General features: G+C 38.9%; 2 protein-coding genes across 2 annotated transcripts; one reads left to right on the top strand and one right to left on the bottom strand.

Moving 5' to 3' along the window:
* The first annotated feature begins 3578 nt into the window (after positions 1-3578).
* Positions 3579-6424, top strand: LOC123977039 (headcase protein homolog). Its single transcript, XM_046059495.1, has 2 exons — positions 3579-3753; positions 5907-6424. Exons 1-2 carry the CDS (start codon positions 3607-3609, stop codon positions 6069-6071), a joined length of 312 nt encoding a protein of 103 aa, XP_045915451.1. The 5' UTR covers positions 3579-3606; the 3' UTR covers positions 6072-6424.
* A 181-nt stretch (positions 6425-6605) lies between these two features.
* On the bottom strand, positions 6606-12234 carry mtif3 (mitochondrial translational initiation factor 3). Its single transcript, XM_046059494.1, has 4 exons — positions 12093-12234; positions 10527-10986; positions 9712-9863; positions 6606-8420 (listed from the first exon to the last, which is right to left on the bottom strand). The coding sequence occupies exons 2-4, from the start codon at positions 10981-10983 to the stop codon at positions 8172-8174; spliced, it is 858 nt and encodes a 285-aa protein (XP_045915450.1). The 5' UTR covers positions 10984-10986; positions 12093-12234; the 3' UTR covers positions 6606-8171.
* Positions 12235-13488: the final 1254 nt, after the last annotated feature.

Raw genomic sequence — 13488 nt, forward strand, 5'->3', positions numbered from 1 at the left:
ACCGCCTGGAGGATTTTTATCAGAATTTCCTGAATTTTTATCTACTCTGGTTTTAAATTATGACAGAATTGTTCTTTGTGGCGATTTTAATATTCATGTTGATGACCCCACCAATGTTAATGCAACTGACTTTTTAGATATGGCCACTTGTTTTTTACCCTGGGTGTCAGCATTTGCTCTGTGGAATTAGTGGACATGACCATATCTGACCACAGATGTATTGTTTTTAGCTGCGATTTGCCTGTTACTCATGCCTCCTCACCAAGCTCTGTGTGTTCTCGCATCTTTAATGAACAAAGTGTTTCAAAGTTTTGCACATTCTTTCAGAGCCAAAGCCAACACCTGTCTGATTCCAACACCAACAATATGGTCAATCACATCAATCATATCTGCTTGTTGTCACTAAATATTACTGCTCCTCTAAAGGTTAGGCCTACGTCTAAAGCTAGTAAGCAACCCTGGATAAATGACAGCATTCGCAGCCTAAAAAGGGAATGCAGGAAAGCAGAGCGCAGATGAAAAAAATCCAGTCAATTTTTCTGAACTCATTACTACACATAAACACAATCCCAGGTTTCTGTTTAAGACTGTGGATCAGCTGGTAAACCCAACCCCTTATTGTGCCTCAGCTGGAAGTAATGATGACTGTGAATTGTTTTTATCTTATTTTACCAATAAGGTGGTGTCAATCAGAGCCTCTATTATCCCTGTGGCCTCTTACTCAGAGGTCCCTCACCAGCAACAAGAGAGTTTTAACCAGTTTTATCCCATTGACTTGTCTGAGCTTTTAAAAACAGTATCACAAATGAGAGTGTCCTCCAGCCCACTTGATGTAATACCTACAAAGTTTTTACTGAAAGTAATGGATTCTGTTGGGCCCCATTTGATCTCTGTGTTTAATAGCTCCCTATCTACTGGTTGTGTCCCTGATTATTTTAAAACGGCTTACGTGATCCCGCTTTTAAAGAAACCTGGTTTAGATCCCTCCCTCCCACAAAATTTTAGACCAATTTTAAAACTGCCTTTTATTGCAAAGATTCTAGAAAGAATTGTGTCCAAACAGCTGCTCACTGTACTGGAAAATAACAAAATATTATTATCTGGTTTCAGGAAGTACCACAGCACTGAGACTGCCCTGCTTAAAGTCACCAATGACCTTTTAATGTCTGCTGATGAAGGTATGTGCTCAGTCCTGTTACTCCTGGACCTTGACACCATTGATCACAACATCATGTTAGACAGACTGAGGCACTGGGTGGGGATCTCTGGTACTGCCTTAGAATGGTTTTCCTACCTGTGAAATAGGAAGTTTTGCGTGTCTGTAAACAACTATGTCTCTTCGTTCTGTCCAGTTAAATATGGTGTGCCTCAGGGGTCGGTGTGAGGACCCATTTTGTTTTCCTAGTATCTGCTTCCCCTTGGACATATTATCCATAAACATGGTATTTCTTTTCATATTTATGCTGATGACATACAAATGTACTTGCCTGTCAGATCCACAGACCCTGGAATGCTGAGTTCACTTAACAACTGCCTTTGTAAAGTTAAAAAATGGATGTCAAATAATTTCCTCCAGCTGAACATCGGGTCTCAGCAGATGGCAAATACTGCTGGTTCCCTAGTAAATCACATTAAGACTGTTGCAAAGAACCTTGGTGTCTGGTTTGATAGTAATTTAAATTTCGAGCAGCACACCACAAAGTTTGTTCAATCATGTTTTTATCAACTTAGAAATTTAGCAAAAATTCGATCTATGTTAACTTTTAAGGACACCGAGACCTTTTTACACGCCTTCATCTCATCACGCCTGGATTATTGCAACAGCCTTTTCACCTGTTTAACACAAAAATCTATTGATCGACTCCAGACTGTCCAGAACTCAGCTGCCAGGCTTTTAACCAGAACAAAGAAATATGACCACATCACCCCTATCTTAGCTTCATTACACTGACTCCCAGTGTGTTTTAGAATTGACTTTAACATTTTATTGATCACTTTTAAAGCTCTTCATGGCCTCTCGCCTTGTTATATTTCTGACCTTTTAGTCCCATACGCACCAGCACGTACCTTGAGATCCTCGGGCAGAGGTCTGCTGTCTGTTCCAGAGTCTTGACTGAAAACTAAAGGGGACAGAGCATTTGCTGTCAGGGCCCCGAGGCTCTGGAACAGCCTGCCCGAGGAAATCAGGTCGGCTGAGCCAGTGAACTCTTTTAAGTCCCTTCTTAAAACATACTTTTATAGGAGAGCCTTTCCCGATCTTATTTGACTTTATTTTATCCCTTTTATTTTATTCTATTTTATATATTTTATATTTATCTTAAATGTGTATTTTAGTCTCTTCAATGTTTTCTTGGTTTTTATCATGTATTGTTTTTGTGTTTTTATTGTCTTTACACTTGTTTTTGAAAAGTGCTCTACAAATAAAGATGATTATTATTATTATTATTATTATTATTATTATTATTATTAACATTAATATGTTAGCTTTGTCATTATGTGCATGTTAGCACGCTGACAATCCTGAGGCACCAGAAACCAAAATTAACATTTGTGATTTATATAAAACATGTTAATACTATTTAAACTATGTTCAGTTTGTACTGTAGGTACAGTGTTTAATCTGAAAACCAACAGAAACACACGAAGCAAGTACTGTTATCAGGCTCTGGATCTCCAGGACATCAGCCGCCAGGATTGCTTCTTATCAGGCACAAATCGTACATATTTAGGGGTTAAATAAATTGCAATAATTAACATGTTTGTTCAGTTATATATTCTCGTTCCTTAAAATGCTTAAACTGTGTTAATCCATGAATACACCCAGTTCATACTGTGTATATAGACATAAAATGTTTTCTGCTGGCTTCTGCACAGTCCAGAATGAATGTGAATTAGGACAGCGGCTGCATTAAGCTTCTTTGATGTGCTGGCCTACAAGCTTTGATATGTATGGTCGTTGATATGCATCAGTATGAAAGGATTATTTGTTAAAACTTTCATGGATGGATGTTACTTAGTTTTGACTTTTTTCCCTTAAGAGGGTAAAGTTTGGAGCTTGATTTTGTGTTGAGAAAATGTAACTGCATGTGTTGTGAACACAAATTCACCGAAAAACAACAACACCATAATCACAACTCTCTTGTGACCAATTTTGTACTGTGTGAGCCGTATTATGTCTCCTCCAATACTTAAGTATGGTGAGGTTTAAGGCTCTACTTGGGTTGTATAAATATGTGTAAAAAAAGAAACACAACCTTTTTGGCACACTGGGAGTCATTCACACTGAAGTTGCACAGAGCTGGGAAAGTCTAATGTTGGTACTTTCCAGGCAGTTTTTTTAGGAAATGTAAACACATCAATTATAGGCATCATGTTAATGAGTAAAATAAAAAACTTTTATTTATGGACAAGCTTGCTGCCTGTCCAGTATCACAGTCACACACACTACCCCGATCTATATACTGCAATCAGCAATCAGGAGTTTGCTATTTTATTTATTTTCCGGGCTGAATAACAACCTATTCTGTCTTGAAGACAAACGGACTGACCTATTATTTAGTAAATTTAATACAAAACTATATTTCTTTATTTCCAACAGGCAGGTTAATGCACCTCTACGCCATCTGCGTAGACTGTTTAGAAGGCGTCCACAAGATTGTCTGCATCAAGTGCAAGTCACGCTGGGACGGGAGCTGGCACCAACTGGGCACCATGTACACCTACGATATACTGGCTGCTTCACCGTGTTGCCAGGTAGAAATACTGATCTCTGAGGGGCATTAATGAGCACTTTTGTTTAAAAAGTTAACTGTACTTTGTGTATTTCAGGAGAGCAAGGATTCCTCAGACCATTAAACGTGTCCTCCTTTAAATGAGCAGTGAAACCAAACAGTGGGGATCTCCAATGTTCAACTCATTGTAGTTTTCCTGCTTGTAACTTTACTGTTCTGGTTCAGTGTCACCACTCTCATGGACCCATTTCCCCCCACTACAGGCAGCTTTTTTAGTGAAAAAGCTCTAATAAACCCAATGCACGCTACCTGTCCAGCCTCAAACAGAAGACAGACACAGTTAGCGACTAGCTGGTGAACATAGCAGAGCATTTAACTACCAAAGAACCAGATATTTTTGGTTGGTATAGATAGGTACAGAGCTAAAAGAGAGTCTTTAATATTTATCATGTAACCAGAAACACAACTTCAAATGAGCGCTAACGTTGCGCCATATCTGATGTGTAAATAACCAGCTAACATGTTCACTATATGACCTAAAAGGTATGAATGCTAAACTAGCTGTCAAGGGGCTCATATTTTACAATCCAGTACAGCAGATCCTAATAATAAATAATTAAACTTTTTACAAAAGAATTATGACAGAAACCAGAAAAATTTGAAAATCATAGATGCTACTGAAACAGGAGACGGACAGAAACCTTCTCTGTTTTGCTTTTAGTTTTTAACGTTTCACTTCCTTCATTCCCTTCGGATGGAGCCAATAAATGTAAAGTTGGTAAATGCTGTGGATCTGTAGTTACATGTGCCCGGGATGCTATTTACTGTTGTGATTTACTTCATTGGCGAATAGAACTTGCTCAGGTGTATTATAAGTTAACCAATGGTCGTATGTGCTTAAAAAGACATGGGTTATGAGTTATAAAGTTGTTTGTGTTTACTAGCTGGTTTCTGGTTGCATTGTTGGAACTTAAAGGAACAGGGTCAGTTTACTCGTCATGGGGAGTCTTACTCAGGCTGTGAATAGTGTTGCATAGTGCATTCTGTGACTCTGGAGGAGCTCTCCAAAATAACTCACTGATGTCACTAATGTCACTAAAAACCTTTAGGGTGCCAAGCAATATTACAGGTGAATCTAAAAAAAATTGAAAATAGTGGAAAAGTTATTTTGTGAGCAGCAGGACCAGACTGAGAGATTAAAGACTCAGGAAACCGCAGCAGATGTTTTGAGTTAATTAGCTGATTAGAGGTGTTATAAATTCTTTATTCTAAAATTCTAATACATTTTGACATGATTTTGATTTCCATAAGCTGTAAACCGCAGTCATCAAGATTAAAACAAAAAGAAAGGCTTAAAGTATTTAACTTTTTTGTAATGAATCATCTAGAATATATGAAAGTTTTACTTTTTGAATTAAAATACAGAAGAAAAGATACTTTACCACAATATTAAAAAATTTTGAGATGCACCAGTAGATATCAGTCCTTTGTAAACGTAGTTAAGAATTAGTTTTGTTTATAACTAGTGCATGCATGTAGAAATGTGTGTTTTACAGGGAGTATTATTCATGCAGTTTAGGATGAATGGGAAGTATTTGATTTAATCTGTTATCAGCGTAACAGTTTGTAATATTAGGTGTATTGTTATATTTGTGAAATACATTTTGATTATAAAGTGTCTAGTCAGATGTCTCGAACATATCCCATTACCTCTTTTACAAAATGTTTGTATTAGCAAGCTGTTACAGTTACAGCTGCCATTTATTTTGTGTAAATATTTAATAGAGGTGAAATTTAGGATTGTTTCCATTATTGATTAATCTGTAGATTATATGTTCGGTCAAGAAAGTTTCCCAAAACCGAAGGTGATGTCCTCAAATATCTTCTATTCAGCAAACGCTTATCTTATAAGAAGGCTAAGTTTGAACTTAAGAACAGCAACCATTGTTGATTCACCTGTGTAGTGTTCCCCACAGCTGTTGCACGTGATATCGCACACCTGTCCTCCATCCACTGATGAACACTGTGAGATGCAGTTGAAAGCTCAGACAAAAGCTAGCGACTGGACCTTTGAGTTTGTTTCACACATTCTGAACTCCCACGCTCAAATTTGCAGCTTTAATTCAGCGTCCTGTTATCTGACCTGCATCCTCTCTCCTCCCTGTGTGTCCTCAGGCTCGTCTCAACTGTAAACACTGCGGGAAGCCGGTGGTGGACGTTCGAGTTGGGATGCAGTATTTCTCTGAGTACAGCAACGTCCAGCAGTGCCCTCACTGTGGCAACCTGGACTATCACTTCGTTAAACCTTTCTCCTCCTACAAAGTACTCGAGGCTTATTGACAAATGCTGTTCATGCATGCTAGTTAAGCTGCTTTTGATCCAATTTGTATTCTAACACAATCTAGGAAAGATTTTATTTTTTGGGCCTTAAGGTGGTTTTATGTTTTAAGTTCTCTCTCTTGATTTCTTTTTTATGTACAGGAAAAGTATGACTCTAGTTTAAAAAAAAAAAAGAGTTCCAAGACAGTATCTCTGCTGTTAGAGAAAAGTGTTGATAAAGTGTGAAACTGACACATCAGTCAAACACATTTATCTGTGACAAGTGAATGTATCTGTATGCCAAATTTGCTTTTATTTTTTACCAAAAAAAAACCCCATACAAATGACTCTTGAATAAAGCAGAGAAAGATGTATGTTGGTTTGAAATCTTCATCCATGATCATTGTTGACAAGGCAATGACTTTGAATGCCTCTTCAACGCTCTAGATGGACAAAAATCAGTGAAATCCAAAGATACAGCAAAATGTATCTTGTTACAAAATACACCCTCAAATAAATGTATCAAAATAAAATACAACATTCTGGTGCCAAAAATATCAAAATAAAATACATGTATTTAATACAGGAAAATGCATTTGCGACAATTGGACATTCTGAAATTTGTACAAAGTGGATTTTGCTAATGTACGCAAGGTTGTGTACACAAATTTCAACCCTACTGGAAGGAAGAACACGAGGTGGAATGCTACCGTATGTAAGCAAAACTGTATAAACAACAAAAATACTGAAAATAGTCTTGTACAGTATGTAGAAAGCTCTCTGTCCAATTCAGAGATCCACCCACTACAATTAGTTGCCTTTAAAAACAACAAACTTTTCTAGTGTTAGCCGCCTCGTGTGCAGATGGGAGTATTATTCCTGCAGATGAGAACAGTCTCTCAAACGGAGCTGAAGAAGGGTAGGTGGTGTTAAAAACATCCACATCTCCTGTGCTGTCAATTTGTTCACAGTAGACTGCCGGGTTCATCAATGTGTGTGTGTGGAGGGAAAAAAAAGCAGTGTATTCATCACAGGTTACAGTTACAGATGAATTAAAGGAAAAAGCTGAATAAATGATTAGACAAACTTTGATGCAGATGCTTCCATAGAGATGCACTGCAGGATATAATTAAGCAGTAAAATTCCTCACATGCTGTGTGACGTCTAAAATGCCAAGAAGTCCCAGTGGACCTCAGTTTTGGATCAAGATGGAAGGAGGACAAAATATGAGTGACATGTATGTGAGATTTTGGGCCGAAGTGTTATGACGACGCTCACCACCACCACCATCATCAAACACCAACTGAGGGAACATCATTCAGCACACTCCGTGTCAGTACAGTGCAATGTAAAGTAGAGTAGTACAAGATTGTGTGTGTTTTTGCATATTGTTTGTGCCTTTGTTCGTTACAAACAGTGGACAGATAACAGGAAATGAGGGAGAGAGGGATGCAGCGAAGGGTGATTTAAAAATAAAGCCTGTGAATAGTGACCTTTACTTTAGCCTTTAGGTAACTATATGTGACAGTGAAAGTAAAAGCCTAAGGCAACTAGCTGATGATTGGCTGTTTTCTAGTACAGATATATTAGGTCTTTACTCAGCACACCAAGAACATGTTGGTACCAGTGTTATGCCGATACTTTAAGGGGTTGTCTCTGACTCACGTTTCCACCGGTGCCTTCCTGCAACAACTCGCCTCTCACCAGATTTCAGAATGGTCCTTGAGCCAGACTTCTGTTTCTGGTTAAAATCAACGGGAGTCACTCGTAGGGATCCTTTCCATGATGTTGTCAGACACCGCTTATAACAATCTGAGCCTGTCAGTGGCAAAAAGAAGTACCTTTTTCTGGACATAATTTTGTCAGGTAAATTGCCCCAAAGGAACATGTTGTAGCCAGTTTGCAGCTTCAGTGACACCAAAATATGTGAAAATAGAGCCCAGGTTTTAAAATACTGAAATGACCCTTTAAAAGGACTACTTGCACATCCTTTTTTTATCTTTATATTATACCAAACTCTGTTAAACACCTACATAATACACTACAAGTAGAGTCTGATTAACATATTTACACCAATCTGTATTCAATTTGCTTTGGTGAAATTGTTTTATTTCCATCAGATCACTGCTGTATAGAGCCCTCTGTCGTGTCCATGTTGCCAACAGGGGAAGTTGTGCTCTCAGCGGCTTTCAAGCTGGATTTGGCAGTCTGCAAATCTGCAGTCTTATTCTTCTCTTTTTGTGACAGTTCCTTTGCTGAAGGTGGTCGGAGGATGCACATGGCTGCTTGACCGTCACGTATGGCTTTTGGCTTGGAAACAAATCCTACCATTACCTCCATTTGTTGCACTATCTGCTCCAGATTTGTGTCCTATGGGAAAAAGAAAAAAAAACAAAAAACATTAGCGTTTAATACTTTCTATGTACAGTATACGTGTTGGAACATTTTTAGGGAGAAAACATTCCCAATGTGTGTGACGATTAAAGGATATTTGTACAATTGTCCTCCCCCCTTAAACAACACTGACGTTCGGGAAAATGGCATCAAGAGATGGTGTTGAGACAGAAAGGGTTGAGAGTTGGAGCTTGACTGACCATGGTGGCAAGCAAAGGTCTTTTCTTTTATGCCGAGTTATTTGATTGATAAACCTCACCCACTGAATGTAACATAAAAATACACAGCATGAAAGGTTACCTAAAAATAAAAGTATGTAAATGCTAGAAAAGCATTTAGCTCCCAGTATCAGAGAGGCCCTTATTAGAGTCTGTCTGATACTGGGGGTCAATACCGATATTTGAAAGTTTTGAAATCAGATATAAGGGCTGATATTTTTGTTTGCAGGTGCGCCGCATGCCGGCTTATTAATGATGTAGCCTCAACTGAAACCAACATCTGCACTCCAGAGTCTACTGTTGTTTTACCTGGTACATGACTTGTAACGTAATAGGATACCAGGTTTTTTACTGAGCTCACCCCACCTGATGCCATCATCCATCTCAATGTTTCATTGTAGACATTGTTCGATGGAAATTTTGTAGACAAAATACGGCTGTGATGATGTATGCAAATGTTTTATATGAGAATGACTTTCTCTAATGCACACAGAGACACTAGTATGAACCTGTTTCAGTGGAAAGAGGACAACAGAAAGCCAGTAACAGAAAACATGACAACATGTCGCCATTTAACCAAGTTTAGTAACAGACGCAACAAAATTATTATTCTTATAAAAAAGCAATTGTTCAAAAAAGTGCATAGATTTGATTCTGTCAGCATTGTTTTTGAGGGTCAAGAACTGATGTGATGAATACTTACAGCATATCCAGACATATGTTGAAATTCACAACTCATACAGAGTAGAGTAACATAATTTGCTAAAATTTGTGAGCAAGTCAGGTGCACCAGTTGCTAGAGAGTTAAGGTGCTCATCAAGAACCTTTCATTTGGTGTATAAGTTACCATATTTTAATATACAATTAATTATATGTTGTGTGTGTAGCATGAAGGGACTACAAATTTTGTTTTGTTATGCAGCCTTGTGCTGTATAATGACAAATAAACAACCTTGTACCTTCATCTCCCTACTGTCCCGATATAATAAAGGCAAAAAATCAACAACCCTAAAACAAATCATTTAGAAAACGTGAGCTTTCTTCCTCACCAGGTCGACTGCAGGTGCCCCACGTCCTGACCGCAGAGTAATTCTAACATGGTGCTTCTTCTCCAGCCAGCTCTCCACTTGCTTCAGCTTGGTGGTGAGGTCATGAGCTGCGATGCCAGATGAAAATGTGAGCTCTTTCACCTGGACAGGGGCTGTGGAGAGAATATAGCCCATCCCGTTTTATACGATGCGTTACATTGTGTTTCACATACTGTGTATATAACGTTTTTACTGTAAGATCTGTTGAATACTGAAGTTACTGAGATGAAACTGACTTTCTTCACAGGGCCTTGTTTAAAGAACCATTTTGACCAAAAGGTACATGTTTCGTTAATACCTCAAATTTCTTTGGGACAAAGGTGGTTTCAGAAAAAGAATCTGTACACTGAACAGAACAGAGAGAACAAAAGCTTTGTTGTCAAGATTTTAATAAAAGTATAGTCCCTGAGATCCAGATCTGGTTTCTTGGACAAACAAAGTATGGTCTGTTAACTGTAAACAGTTCCCAATCTGTGTACATATATTGACAACTGGAAAATTTTGGTTTCAAGTGCAATACTCTTCATCAGGCACTTGTTCAAGTTAGATTTACATCTACTAAAACAGTGCTTCCAAACCTTTTTGGCTTGAGACCCTTTAAAACAAAAGAAAGTCAACCGGCGACTCCAAAGTTTATTTCTATTAGCTGTGAGCATTTCAGCGATTTTTACCTTCTCAAATTGTTGAATTTGAATCTTTCAGAGCCCAGAAGAGGTAAAACATCTAAGTAAATCATCTTGTAACCACTGTATTGTCCCTGCCAGGACACCACATACCTGCTTTTGCTTTATGTTTCTCTCGCAGTTTCAGCTGCTCTTCGTGGATCTGTTTGCCACTCATCAGCCGGTAGACGGGGGGATCTTTGTGTTCACTGAGCAGCACCAATTTGAGACCCTGCTCGTCCATGATTCTGATCACATCTGCACGGTGCATGGTGCCCAGGTTCTCACCTGTGTCACTTATCACCTGTATCTGACGCTGCGGGATCTTGCGGCCAACAGTGTTGATTGTGCCATGAGTTCGGGGATCCTGCTTTTTTTTCTTGGGTGCAGGAGTCTGTTCTGTGTCGTCTACAGCGGTGGAGAATGGAGACCATCTCCAGGAGGAAGCAATGGCGTTAGATCTTTCACTGCATATGCTTAATCGAGATGCTGCTGTCGAGTAGCCAGGGCTGCCGCCACACACAGCTCTCACTGTACGGCTTAGCATCCACCTCACACAACCTGCAGACATGTTCTAGATTAAAAAAAAGATGACAAATGAGCTGCCAGGTGATTTACGTGAAACAGTGTTTCAGGAAAAGGCTATTATTGAAAGCAAAATACATTATATTTTACTTCATTTTATCCTAATCGTAAGAGTTAAGCATTTCCTGAAAATGTCTACTGGACATGATGGATGTAGATTACAGAACATATTTGCATACAAGGCGTTTTCATACATTGCTGAGTTTTTGCTGAATGCCTACCATCTATGCATGAGAGCGCTGTGTGTTTAATTTGTTGTTGTTGACACATATACATAAATGTACCATAGCTACCAGGTCTGCTTTCCTGGTGGTTTCTCATGCCTCTGTAGGTAATAAAAGCAGTGTCTTGTAAGCCAATGTGGACTGGGCATCTTTGGGTGTATGGCACTTGAATAAAATATATTAATTACAAAATTAAGGAATTTATTTTCTAACTGACAAGTTAGGCGGTCTCACTTTTTCCCCCAATGGTAGTCATTTTCATTGCTGCCTGACCAGCCTCCGTTAAAACATTGGCCAGTTAAAAGTGTGCCTTTCTTATCGGTCTGTGCACACACATCATAAATAAGATACTTTTCAAACTGTAAGGGTCCACTGTGATATTCGGGATACACCTCACTTCGTTCATTACTTACTTTTGGAAGTTTTAAACTTATTCGTATTTCAAATAAGTTGGTTCACCGGTCATTCTGACAAGCGTTTGCAGCTAAAACATTCAGTGTGGTCGCGGCCACTGCAAGCAGAATGTGAAAGCCAACACTCAATTGAAGGTTCATCGGTAAAGTTATGCCGAACTGATGAACAAACCTTAATAATTCATAAAATGCATTTCAGTATATGCATCGGTTTGCACGGGGTGTGGAATTGATATGTAAACGTGAAACTGTAAAGTTTTAGATGGGAGTCTGGAGGTGATCGAGAGAGCTGTTCACACAGTCATCCAGGCTGAGTGTACCGAAGGCCTAACGTTATGGAAACAATGTAATTTGAATGAATAATCTCTCGCTCACATTGGCACTATGCACAAGTTGTCCTACACATGAAAGCTTGTAAAATCACAATTGTGTCCTCTGTTCCTGCGATTTTTACTCACTGTAGTTCAATGTCGTTCACTCATGCTCTCTCTGTTGCAGGTTGATTCCTGTGTCTCTTTCCGTCATCTTCTTCTTCATTTAATTTGAGTCAGTGACAATAAATGCAACAAAACTACGATGCTGCCCTCTTCTGGACACAGCAGGATATGTTGTAAGTCCATTAAATAATCGTTTCAACTCATGGTCGGTCCCTCCAAATTACAAAAAGGCGTTCAGTATGTTCTCATTTGCCCCTTGTAATCTCACCACCGTCAGATACTCACTAGTTTTACCTGCCCAGGTTTTGAAATGTTTGTCTATTACATTTCTGTGTCTATCCAAATGTTATAGGGGTGCCAGAAATTTAATTAGTGGCTTTATTTATGGTCACAGCATCAAATTAAATGTGTCTTTCCAGACACAGATCAGTAGGTAGTGGAAGAAGTATCGTAATAACTGATTTTTTAGCCACTGAAGGAAAGTGGAAACAGCTGGCTAATGTTAACATAACACACAGCAGATACAAGCAACATTTTAGTATTTCCTTTGTTGTGTTTACGTCCACATGATGAATGTAGGCTAAATCCTATGTTCACTCAACTTTGAGCTCTGTTTTAGACCAACCCCTTTGGGAAATACCTGGCTCTGTGAGTGCTAAATGTGTGTTGTCGGTCAGCGTCAAACGGTTAACTGGCGCCACAAAGTAGTGAAAGAATAACAGGACACACCTGACCGCGACACAGACACCTGTCGCTCTCTTTGCTGTCTCTGTCCCCCTCGCTCAGAGACCCTTTGCTCTGTTTGACTGTCTCTCTGCTCCAGGATGCTTAATTCCCTCTGAAGCGGCTGTGAGCTGCACTTTATCAGAGGTACTGAAGTAAACATGTGTGTGGATGTGTGGTGATATTTCTGTCTTATCACAAGAGTTTTCAGTTTTGGTTTTCTAACTTCTGATGAAGAGCAGTGAGCTGTCTCATCCAGTACAGTCCCAGACAGGCTCTGTGTCTGTCAGGAGAGTAAGTAAATAAGTAAGGTGGGGTAATGCACAGCAGTGGGGCAGGTAGATTTTGTTAAAATATAATGACTTCATTGTCATTATATCTCCTAATATTATATCTCAAATTGTTATTCTGCAAATGTCAGAGAACACAGATATGTGGGGAGATTTTTAATGTGCAGAAAGTTCTGAACATGAGCAGAAAAGCTGCTGAGACATAGGAGCTATTAAGGTGCAGGGGTTTATAACTGAATTAAAATTAATTAATTTATCATTGAGGTGAAAAGGTGCAACGTACACATTTAAAGACTTTAGTTTACTTCAGTCATGCCTGCATGTGTGTTGACTCAGCAGGGATGAAATAAAATAAAAAACAGGAGAAACACATTTGACAGCAATACAGAATGCCTGAGAGCCTT

The sequence above is a fragment of the Micropterus dolomieu genome, linkage group LG09 (assembly GCF_021292245.1).
Source record: "Micropterus dolomieu isolate WLL.071019.BEF.003 ecotype Adirondacks linkage group LG09, ASM2129224v1, whole genome shotgun sequence".
Classification (NCBI taxonomy): domain Eukaryota; kingdom Metazoa; phylum Chordata; class Actinopteri; order Centrarchiformes; family Centrarchidae; genus Micropterus; species Micropterus dolomieu.

What these genes read in the sequence shown, in the direction of transcription:
- LOC123977039 (XM_046059495.1), top strand. Translation starts at nt 3,607, where the DNA reads ATGCACCTCTACGCCATCTGCGTAGACTGTTTAGAAGGCGTCCACAAG. An exon ending in CTGCTTCACCGTGTTGCCAG is followed by an intron (nt 3,754 to 5,906) that starts GTAGAAATACTG and finishes GTGTGTCCTCAG; the next exon opens with GCTCGTCTCAACTGTAAACA.
- mtif3 (XM_046059494.1), bottom strand. Translation starts at nt 10,983, where the DNA reads ATGTCTGCAGGTTGTGTGAGGTGGATGCTAAGCCGTACAGTGAGAGCT. An exon ending in GAAACATAAAGCAAAAGCAG is followed by an intron (nt 9,864 to 10,526) that starts GTATGTGGTGTC and finishes TTCTCTCCACAG; the next exon opens with CCCCTGTCCAGGTGAAAGAG. An exon ending in GGGCACCTGCAGTCGACCTG is followed by an intron (nt 8,421 to 9,711) that starts GTGAGGAAGAAA and finishes TTTTTCCCATAG; the next exon opens with GACACAAATCTGGAGCAGAT.